Source organism: Micromys minutus, assembly GCF_963924665.1.
Source record: "Micromys minutus genome assembly, chromosome: 32".
Classification (NCBI taxonomy): Eukaryota; Metazoa; Chordata; class Mammalia; order Rodentia; family Muridae; genus Micromys; species Micromys minutus.
This window is the reverse complement of record NC_137967.1, coordinates 15,590,002-15,601,328: the sequence shown is the minus strand read 5'-3', so window position 1 is coordinate 15,601,328 and position 11,327 is coordinate 15,590,002. Positions and strand designations below refer to the sequence as shown.

Here is an 11,327-nt window from a genome sequence, read left to right as displayed (position 1 = left end):
TGCCGAATCCTAATGGACACACTAGTGGCCGCAACATGTCCTTATCGCCCAATAAACTTGACTTTTGTCTTGTCATCTTGAAATTCTTGGGGGAGAGATTTTTGGATGCCTCGCCCCCCCTCCCCAGATTTTAAATGACCCTACACAATGAGGCTGGGGTGTAGCACAGGCTTTATTGGTCTAGTCCAGGGTCACCTGTTCCCATCTGCACGGGGGGTGGGGGGGGACCTGCAGTGGGAGAAGGCACTTGAGGTGGGGGAGGGCCAGCTGCAGACCTCAGCCAAGCTGGTCCTCATACTGCTTGCGGAAACAGTCTCCGGCAGGGAAGAAATCCCAGCACCTTTCTTGGTACATCTTCCAGACATACGACTCCTAGGGTTGGGGGATAAGAGGTTCTTGGTCACATCTTCGCAAGTTTGATATGGAGTCTCTGCTGCCTGCAGACTGTCCTCTCTTAAGGCTGGTTTACTGAGTAGAGTAGGGTGTAACTAGAGAACAGCTTGCTGGAATAGCTTGAGCCAGGTCCCCTACGCGTCCCTTATTAGCACCTCTTACCTGACCAGTGTGCTCTGTCTCATCCTTATTTATCAAATACATCAGGAAAAACCTGAGGGACAGAGGACCACAGAGAAAGGTAATAAATACTTGCACTGAGGTTTAGTTTTATTTTCTGGTGCTGAAGATGAAATCCAGAGGTCAGTACATGCTAGATAGAAATTCTGCCACTAAGCCACACCCCCAGCCTCTCACTGGGGGATTCTAGGCAGGGGCTCTACCACAGAGCCACGCCCCCAGCCCCTCCCTGGAGGATTCTAGGCAGGGGCTCTACCACAGAGCCACGTCCCCAGCCCCTCCCTGGAGGATTCTAGGCAGGGGCTCTACCACGGAGCCACGCCCCCAGCTCTTCACTGGAGGTTTCACTTTATCACTGAGCCACAGTGATGCTTACTTTCTGATTTTGTAAAACCTATCCATGGACACCCGCATCCCTCTCTGTAACTGGCCCAGGCTCGGCAGTCCTGCCCTGGCTTCCAGCGGGCTCACTCCCACCCTCTGATCACCCATCACCTCCCACACTCACATGTAATTGGCTAGGTTGTGCTCTTCCAGAGTGTGGGTCTCAAACCCATGTGGGGTCGTGTCGAAATAGTCACTGCCGATTCCACAGATGAAGCACTTGGTCTGAGGACAGTGAAAGAAGTCAGGGTCAAGGCTTGGTGACATCCAGTACCTCTGGGCCTTACCTTGCTCCCATGCCGTTTCCTAACCTCACCACACTCCCCACGCAGAACAGAAGCACGTGTTTATTGAGTACTTCAAAGGAATGTACGGCTTACTCTTCCTGGCAAGCTCTGAGGTTCGTACCAGTAATGTCCCTAATTTATTTTTCCCTATACATCCCATAATTCCTTAGATTCACTCTTGGACATGACACACCTCCATGTCTTCTTTCACTTGCTCTTGCTGGTCTCGGAGCTCCCCGAAAGCGTCAATAATCAGACCTGGGGTGGCAAGGCACAGGTCAATACACTGAGTACCTCTGGGCCTTGCCTTTCTTCCGTGGCTTTCTTACTCTTACCACACTTCCCAAGCAGAATAGAAACGGGGTTTGTTGAGTACTTAGTACGGACACTTCAAAGAAATGGACGGCTCAATCTTCCCGGCAAGCTCTCGGTTAGTACCAGTAACATACCTAATTATTTTTTCCCTACGTAGCTTTAGCTGGCCTGGAACAGAGACCAGGTTGGTCTTAAGCTCATGGTACGTCCCTGGCCTCAGCTTCCCAAGTGCAAGTGCTGCCACTGTGACTGGTTTTGGTCAGGGGCAAGGCCTTTGGACTTAGGGATTCTCAAGATTTTATTTTTTTTGTCACAAAACAAACCTGTGCCACACCATGTGAGTCACTCAGGATCACACCTATCGGGGGTGGGGGTGGGGAGTCAGGCCTTTCTTGGCCAACTTGTAAATTTTTTCCTTCAAGTCCTTGGACATCAACTTCAGCCACATGGGGACACTGCGGCTATAAGGCAGAGCCAATGGGGACAGGCTCTTCCCAGGAGAGTGCATGGGACCCATGATGGGGGAGGTCTGGCATCAAAGCTTGTTTTGCTTTTTCAAGACAGGATAGCCCTGGCCATCCCAGAACTCACTCTTGTAGACCAGGCTGGCCAGAGAACTGCCTGCCTGAGGTCTCACAGTAAGGAGAGGCTAAGCCAGGGAGCTAGCCAGCCTCTAGGCACTATGCCATCCCTCCCACGCACACACCCAGCCAGCACTGACCCTGAATGATGGCCAGGAGAATGACAATAACAAAGAAGAAGAAGGTGATGTCGAAGACGACCCGGTACAGTTCATATTCATCACCGGCCGGGTCCTCGATCTCGTCCCCGATGCCTCCTCCAGCCCGGACGCCCACGTACATGTGGAACAGGTAGCACTAGGGAGGAGAGGTGGGCCACTCAGTCAATAGCCACAGAACCCACCAGAAGCCTGGACTAGGGCCTGAAGACTGAACAATGATGGAGAGTTCTGGGCCCTGCCTCTCACAGCTGGGGAAATGTCATGGCTACCACAGGAAGGCTGGTGACAGATCAGATTATCAGTGGACAGGATTTAGACTAGACTAGGAGACATACTTCTGGGCACATCCATGAGGAAGTTTCTAGATCGGGTTATTGAGACGGGAAGACCTGGCCTGAATATGGCCCCAGTTGTGGGCTTGGGGTCCCAATATGGATAAAAAAGAAAAAGCAAATAACCGTAAGGTTTTCCACCTGTGCCCCAGTTTCCAAAATAAGGTCTCTGAGACTTAGTTATTTATGAATGAATGCCTAGGCCGTAAGTTTGGGCTTGTTCCCCGACTAGCTCATGACTTATTTAACCTGTTTATCCTATTCTGAGTACCACATGGGTGGTTAGCTCCCCTTGGTTTCATGCGACTGTCAGAGTTGCAGGAGAATCTCTTCCTGCACCTGATGCTATCCCAGAGTTCCTCTCTCCCTGCTGGAACTCCCACCTCCGACTTCCTGCCTCAGCTAATAGGACATCAGCTTTTGACTGACAGGTGATGTTCCCATACAGTGCACGAGAGATTCTCCCTACAAAGGTATTCCTCTCGCTCTGCTTCCTGACCAGTCACCTCATGTTCCTGCCACCACGATGGACTATATTCTCAAATTAGGGTGAGAACAGTCCCTGTCTTCCTAAGTTGCCTTTGTAGGTCACATTGGGGAGAAATGTGACTAACGCAAGGGTAGGAGCTGGAGGTACCCGGCTGTGCCAGGTAGAGTGCTCATGTGGTATGCGTGAGGCCTGGATGTGATCCTTAGCATCACCTAAAGCAGAATGGTGGCACATGGCCGTCATCTCAGGCAGAGGCAGGAGGACCAGAAGTTCAAGGTCAACCTTGGCTACACTGAGACCTGGAAGAGGGGCTGGAGAGATGGCTCTTCCAGAGGTCCTGAGTTCAAATCCCAGCAACCACTTGGTGGCTCACAACCATCTGTAATGGGATCTGATGCCCTCTTCTGGTGTGTCTGATGACAGCTACGGTGTACTTATATATAATAAATACATCTAAGAGAGAGAGAGAGAATTAATTGGAAGGACCGGAAAGTTAGCAGGAGGTGACAGGGACAGGGGTCAGGCTGGGTCAGGGAACAACACTGTCATACTGTGAACAGGAGAAAGTGCAGGAACACTCACAAGCCCCAAGGTGCATCTGGCCTAGCCTCAGAGCATCCGCCAAAAGGGAGGGTGGGGGAGGGGGCGGAGGGGTGTTAAGTCTCTCAGCTGGAACCCAAAGGAGGTGGGAGAACAGGTGATGGGAGACAGTGTTCCATGTAGTCAAAACAACGTCACCCAAGGGGAGGAGACATCTGGGGGGCTGATTGTGTAGCAAGGCCCTGGGCTCCAGCCTTATCACACATATACCAAAGTTGTAGGAGGCTGGAGAGTTGGATCAGCTGTTTAGGACACTGGCTGCTCTACCAAAGGACCCAGGTTCAATCCCCAGACCCCATGTGGTTTTATCACTGTCTGTTGTTCAGTCATACATGTAAGCAAAACACCATATATGTTGTGAGAGAGAGAGAGTAAGAAACCTATTTTTTTTTTTTTCTTTTCTTTTCTTTCATGAGGAACTGAAATAAGTTTGGCGGGGCTGAAGAAAGGAGCTACTATGAACGAGACAGGGAGGGAGATGAGGCAGTGACTAGCTATGTGGGTTGTGCAGGCCTGGGCCCAGTGGTCAAGGAGGGCTTTCTGTAGGAGGCAGCATTTAATTTGGAAGGTAAGATATCAGGTGAAGGGGCGTGGCTGTTAAGCCTGGTACAAGGCAGAAAAGGTCAATGGGGAGGACCAAAAGTAGAGGAAACATGTATTCCCAGAGGAACTGAAAAAGGGCCAGGAAGTCAAGAATCAGAAGCAATAAAGACTGTGGTTAGACTTGGGTAGGGCCAGATCTTCTCTGTTTTTTCATTTGTTTTGGGTGGGGATTAGTTCCAAGCCAGGTTTTCTCTGTGTAGCTTTGGCTGTCCTGAACTCAGTCTGCAGATCAGGCTCGCCTGGAACTCTGAGCTCCATCTGCCTTCCTCTGTCTTCCCAAGTGCTAAGATTAAAGGTGCGGGCCACCACCACCCCATGTCTTCCGAGATGTTTGCCCCAAGTCACCTCACCCAGAGAGCACAGATGATGTGGCTGATCCTGCTAGGCCACAGCTCCACCCCCTACCCCCCAGCTACAGCCAAGTAATCAACAATCTGAAGGTGCTTTGGTTTGGGAGAAGAGGTCTCCCTGTGTAGCCCTGGCTGATGAGGAACTCACAGAGATTGACTTGCCTCTGCCTCCCGAGTGTGGGGTTAAATGGCTTGTGCCACCACACCCAGCTTCTTCTTCCTTTTTTTTTTTTTTGCATTTTCTTGATGGGGGAGGGCTCAGCCCATTGTGGATGGGGCCGCCTCTGGGCTGGTGGTCCTGGGTTCTATAAGAAAGCAGGCTGAGCAAACCATGAGGAGCAAGCCAGTAAGCAGCATCCCCTCCATGGCCTCTGCATCAGCTCCTGCCTCCGGGTTTCTGCTCTGCTTGAGTCGCAGCCCTCACTGCTTTGGGGAATAAACTGTTGTGAGAAAATGAACTGTGAAACAAACGCTTTCCTGCTCCAGCTGATTTTGGTCCTGTGGTGTTGCTACAGCAATAGTAACCCTGAGGAAGACACTTTGTAACTGGCGCACGGGCGTGGGGGAGGGGCTCACCGTCATCATGTCGTCACACTTCATGTCAGGCTCGTCCTCATCTTCGCTCTTGTTGTAGAACTTTCTGAAGAAGTTGAAGGCCACCACCGTGTACAGGTAGACCACGACGGCCAGGAGCCCCACGGTCATCACCAGCTGGGGGACAGGTTGGCACACGTCAGCTCTACTCTCCTTCTACACAGGGCCCTCGACTCTCTGCCCCTTGGGATTCCGGAGCCTCTGCCACACTCTGGCTGCTTGGCTCTCCCTCTCCCAGAATGCTCTAGGCCTGCTGTGATGGTGGCGCATGTCTTTCATCCCAAAATCGGGAGGTAGAGGCAGGCAGATCTGAGTTCGAGGCCAGCCTGGGCTAAATAGTGTGAGTTCCAGGACACTCAGTGCTCCATAGACTGGAACGTCGGAAATGACCTCCCTCCCCACAAAGCACAAGAAGAAACCAAAGAATGGGGCTGGAGAGGTGGCTCAGTGGTTAAGAGCACTGACTGCTCTTCCAGAGGTCCTGAGTTTAGTTCCCAGCAACCACATGGTGGCTCACAACCATCTGTAATGGGATCTGATGTCCTCTTTTGGTGTGTCTGAAGACAGCTACAGTAGTGTACTTATATATAATAAAATAAACAAATATTTTCAAAAAGAAAAAAAAAAAAAGAAAAGAAACCAAAGAATGCCCTAATCTTGGCTCAGACCTTTTCAGACTACCATGCCCCTCCCCTCTCGGCAAACCCCTCCCCTCCATGCCCCGCCCCTCAAAAATGGCCCCGCCCCTCAAAGATGGCTCCGCCCACACTTCCTTGTGCTCATAGACACAGTTACCAAGTCCACTTTCCCAGTATCTCTTGGTCACCTCCCCTGTCCCTCTGCCACTCCCAGATCTCCACGCAGGTCCCTGCCAGGTCCTCACCACACCTGCTTTCCATTGTGAGTGACAGACGAAAGGATGGTGCGCAGCGTCTTGACTCCCATGGCGATGTCCAGGAGGTGGGCAGCGAAGAAGAAGTTATTGTAGTGCCCCAGGAGGGACATCACCATGTACCAGCCCAGATACAGGAAAGACTGAGTGTAAAAGGGTCGGAGTCAGGAAACATGGGAGGGTGTCTCAGAGCAAGGACAGATGCACGCTCTGCCTAAGGGAATATCTACCTGCTCCAGAGCAGGAGGGGCCAGGGAGCAGGTCAGCTACAAAAGACCCACAGCAATGGCGAGGATGTTCCGAGAACAGGGGCATGGGGCCTAGGGATCTTTCTGGGGTCAGGGAATCCTGGGCACATTCCTACTCTAGGGGCTTTGCATGAGCTGTTCCCTCATTCGGACTCATTTCTTTCCCCGCTGCTACCCCACTCCATCCACGGCCCCTCCCCCCCTCACGTTGTCTGTGAAGATGACTCCAAACTTCCAGATCTGGTATTTGACGTCGATGGACATGATCCTGAGGGAACAGGAAGGGAGACCGCCGGATGCCTGGGTGTCAAGGCACTAGCCATGTCCCCTGGCCCACCTCTGGCAGAGGTGCCCCTCTCACCATGTCAGCAGGCCTGGGGGAGGGTCAGGTTTGCGCTCATTGTGAGCCGTGATCTCCAGAGAGGCCAGATCCATGCCCAGCAGTTCTGCAATCCGCTCCCGCCCGAAGATGTCCCCGTGTTTGTCCAGAACCTGTAGGAGAGAGTAAAGCCGGGCTGGAGTTGGGGAAGGGGACATTGTCTGTGTAGGGTTTCTAGGGACACCCAACTTTACAGGATAAACAGAGGGAGCATTTTTCTGGGAAGAAGGAGGCCTGGTTTCTCCGATAAGGAGGAAGGTCCAACGTCTGGCAGATGCAGAAGCAAATTAATGAGGAAACGATTGTTTGCGGAGGCGGAAAGAGGCGTGTAACTGGGCCCCCTGTCCTCTACTGCAGCTTGCCGTTCCTGTCTGTTCACTTACCATTCCAGCCACACTGACTTCCTGGTCACTCCGAGGGCCACTCCAGACCCCTCTAACAGAGCAGCAACCATTCCTGGCCAGCACACACTTTCCTGCATTTCCACACTAACCCTGATGCATATCTTATGCTTTTTTCTTTCCTAGCCTGAAATTCACTCTATAGGTCAGGTTGGCTTCAAATTCCTTGTATGTGTTTCCCTGGGTGTGCAGTGCCCACAGAGGCTGTAAGTGGGCATCTCATACACCGGAGCTGTTACAGATGATTGTGAGTCACCATGTGAGTGCTGAGAACTAAATCCAGGTCCTCTGCAAGAGCGGCCAGAGCCCTTAACCCCTGAGCCATTACTGCAGCCTTTGTTACATTTCAAAGATTTATTGCCAGGTTCTCATTTGGGTTTACTTCTTTCAAGATTTATTCTTTAGTCAGTTATATGTGTGTCTGCCTGTGCGTTTGTATGCGCCATGAGTGGGCGCCCACCAAATCCGGAACATGAATATCAGAGCCCCTGGACCTGGGTTCTGGGAGAACCGAAAGATCTCTTAACTACTAAGCCATGTAGCGACAAATTTGGAGCTTTGATTTCTTTTTAAAACACAGAAATATTACAGGAACATGTTTTTGTGTTAATCCCAGGTGTGGGATATGGGACTGCTTCAGACTGTCCACAGCCGCTGACTCTGATTTACCTCGAGCTCTAGCAGGGACGGGGATTTTGCCAGCTGAAGATAGTTTCTGCGATTGTGTGACATTTGGAATTCTGGGAACGTTTCAGAGGGTGCATAAGTGTGAGGCCCCCGTGTGCTGTTGATTAGTTGCAGTTTGTTATGTGCAAAAAAAAGGGGGGGGGGAAAAGAAATTAGATGTCCTGACAGTGAAGATTAAACTTGCTCCAAGGAACTTGATGCCCTAATCAGCAAGAAGTAGTCTAACTATATTGTTGTCCCCTTTCCTCTCCATCCTTTCTCACTCCAATCTGGTGTTAGGAGGTTGTAAGGGTAGAAAAAGGGTGGAGAAGGGTAGAAGAAAAAAGAACCCACAAAGCAGCCAATGTCCAGCTACAAAGCCATCTTTCCATCCATCCATCCGTCTGTCCATCCGTCCATCCACCCCCACCCACCCACGCACCCATCCGTATAGTTGCTGGTTTGGTTTGAGGTTTTATGAAGACAGGGTCTCACATAGCACAATGCAGCCATGAACTTGGTGAGGGCAACCTTCCTGCCTCCATCTCCTGAGTACAGGTTTGTACCACCATCCTAAATTTTACACAGTGCTGGAGATTGAACCCAGAGCTTTGTGCGTGCTTGAGAAGCACTCTACCAACTAAGCTACACCTTCAGGCCCCCAAAGAGACATTTAGAGACATCTAGGTTTCCCTGGCTGTCCTGGAACTCACACTGTAGACCAGGTTGGCCTCGAACTCCCAGAGATCTGCCTGCCTCTGCCTCCAAGTGCTGGAATTAAAGGTGTGTGCCACCACACCCGGCTGAGAAAAACTCTTAACTGCCCTTACAGCATTGCTCATCTCTCAAACTACAGACTGGTCCTCACCCTGGGCCCTTTACACGCATCTTCTCTTTTAAGAAGAATCAATGATCACTGTGCCCATGTTTCCGGGGGGGAAGCTCTTCAGAGGGACACTGCCCCTTGCTGAGAGTCACATATAAAATTAGCACTTGGCAAGGCCAGGGGTGGTCTATTGGCATCAGGGGACTCAGCCTCCAAGCCCTCCCCTCCACACACGGTCCCCTCACGTTCCTCTCACCTTCCGCTTGACAAACTTGTCCCAGTAGTTGCTGGGGAAAGACCTGTTAAGAAAGAAGTGTGGGGAGGTTAGGGTGCTGTAGTTGTTTGAATGAGGCTGACCTCCCAGAGGCTCAGTCCTGGATGAGCTATCAGAGAAGGATTAAGAGGTGCGGCCTTATTGGAAGAGGTGGCTTACTTTGTGGCTTCCAGAGCCCACACCAGACCAGGCTCATTCTGTCTCTGCCTCTGTGTCTCTGTCTCTGTCTCCCCCCCCCCCGACCCCAGGGGATCAAGCTACTTCAACACTATGCCTACCTACATGCCAACATGCTCCCTACCACGATAACAAAACTAACCCCCCTAAAACTGCACTCCCCAATTAAATGCTTTCTTTTATGAGAATTGCCTTGATGGTGTCTCTTAGCAACAGAGCGGTGGCTAAGACATATGGGAAGGATCATGGGGCTTTCTTGAAGTCAGGGGCTGGTCCAGAAGGCAATGAAACGGGACAGGAATCACTTTAACCCCTGTGCTCAAATCATCCTCCTGCCTCGAGCTCACAAGCGCTGTACTGGTGTAAGCAATTCCACCTGGCTCTAGACTCTATTTAACATTAAAACATTATTTATTATTCTGAGTGTAAGGATGTTTTCCCTGCATGTGTGTGGGAGGCCAGAAAGGGGGGGGGAGGGGAGTCAGATCTTTTGCAACTGGTGTTACAGGCTGCTGTACATTGGTGCTGAAGATCAAACCCAGGTCCTCTGAGAGAGAAGCCAGTGCTCTTAACTAGTGAGCCATCTCTCCAGCCCCCTCCACATTACTTTTTGAGACAGGGTCTCTGATTGAACCTATAGTTGGCTAGACTAGTTAGTCAGTGTGGTGGCTTGAATATACTTGACTCAGGGAATGGCATTATTAAGAGGTGTGGCCTTGTTGGAGTAGGTGTGGCCTTGTTGGAGGAAGTGTGCTACTGGGGGGGGGGGTGGGCTTTAAGACCCTCATCCTAGCTTCCTGGAAGCCAGCCTTCCGTTTGCTTTCAGAGCAAGATGTAGAACTCTCAGCTGCTCCAGCACCACGCCTGCCTGGATGCTGCGATGCTTCTGCCATGATGATAATGGACTGAACCTCTGAGACCGTGAGCCAGCCCCGATTACATGTCGTCCTTTGTAAGAGTTGCCGTGGTCATGGTATCTCTTCACAGCAATGGAAACTCTAACTAAGGCACCTACATCTAACCTAACCTAACCTGGCAGCCACGTCCAGGTTTTTATACTGCTGCTGAGGGTCTGAACTCAGGTCCTCATGGTGAGCAGGAAGTAATTTACCCTTACAGTTGTCACACTAATGCCACACCCAGAGGAACTTTAATTCGTCCACAGGATGGGGACGATGGCCAGGCTTAGAGAGAGCAAGCTGGGTCGCCGGGGCCTTGCTCTTTGGAAGTCCAGGCCTGGACTGGAGTAGGAATCTAGACCTGCCCCTCTGCCACCCCGAGGTGGCGCTGGGCACGTACGGTGTGTTGAGCACCAGGCGGTCCCACTGTCCTTTCACATCGTCATCCTCTGGCTGCTCTGTGATGTACAGACCATCGAACTCCAGCTTCCGGGCCAGCTCCTTCTCCCGCTTAAAGATCACAAGGGGCACCTAGGGATGGAGGGAGGCGGGAGTGAGGGGTGACATTAGTTATGTGGAGAGGGAGACCACGGTCTTTGCAGAAGCCATGGGACCTGCCTGTAGCCCGTGAATGGCACCAAAGGAGCTGTCTCAGACTTCAGGGTAGAAATATGGGAAGTGTTAGCGGGGGAGTCAGGGGTGGCTGGGGAGGTGCGGAGGTGCAGGCAAGGGTGGGGGCTCTATAAAGGAAAGGGCAAGCTCAGGGAACCCCTTGTTTTCTGCTGCAGGATGGGGCTCCAGAGGAGAGTGTCAGTGTCAACTCATGCCCATAAGGGATGTAAGACAGAGGCAGGTGGAAGCCACTGAAGGAGGGGCAAGCTGCAGACACAGCCTTCAGGACTCTAAACCAAAGAGCTGTGTTAAGTCAAAAAAAAAAAACTACAAGAGTTACACAAACTTCCAGACCTGCAGAGCCCAATGGATGCCTGAGACAGGCTTTGGGGGCCATGACAAACCTTGGACATATCTGATATATATCAGAATCCACTCCATACCTGTCACATCTGAGACCCCAGAGACATATTTTTCATTTAGACATCTGACATGAGACATATCTTTCATTTAGACCAGGCTGGCCTGGAACTTGCAGAGATCTGCCTGGCTCTGTCTCTTGAGACTAAAGGTGTGTACCACCATGCCAGGCCTTGTCTTCTTTGTCTTATTTTATTTTTAAATATAACCCACAGGTGCAATTAGTATTTTTCATATACCAATGGGTGTGGGCCATTCCACTG

The 11,327-nt window shown here is 51.3% G+C and overlaps 1 protein-coding gene across 4 annotated transcripts in view; it reads right to left on the bottom strand.

Annotated features, from left to right (window-relative positions):
- Positions 1 to 154: 154 nt before the first annotated feature.
- RYR1 (ryanodine receptor 1) overlaps positions 155 to 11,327 on the bottom strand; it is a 120,606-nt gene continuing 109,433 nt past the window's right edge. For all 4 annotated transcript variants that reach the window (XM_080908926.1, XM_080908928.1, XM_080908927.1 and 1 more), the window contains 11 exons: positions 10,433 to 10,563; positions 8,939 to 8,981; positions 6,772 to 6,902; positions 6,618 to 6,678; positions 6,159 to 6,305; positions 5,253 to 5,387; positions 2,281 to 2,437; positions 1,438 to 1,502; positions 1,082 to 1,182; positions 556 to 607; positions 155 to 372 (listed from right to left, as the gene is read on the bottom strand). In XM_080908926.1, coding sequence (XP_080765052.1) covers positions 277 to 372; positions 556 to 607; positions 1,082 to 1,182; positions 1,438 to 1,502; positions 2,281 to 2,437; positions 5,253 to 5,387; positions 6,159 to 6,305; positions 6,618 to 6,678; positions 6,772 to 6,902; positions 8,939 to 8,981; positions 10,433 to 10,563 — 1,119 coding nt within the window. In that variant the 3' untranslated portion in view covers positions 155 to 276. The remainder of the gene's footprint in view (positions 373 to 555; positions 608 to 1,081; positions 1,183 to 1,437; positions 1,503 to 2,280; positions 2,438 to 5,252; positions 5,388 to 6,158; positions 6,306 to 6,617; positions 6,679 to 6,771; positions 6,903 to 8,938; positions 8,982 to 10,432; positions 10,564 to 11,327) is intronic.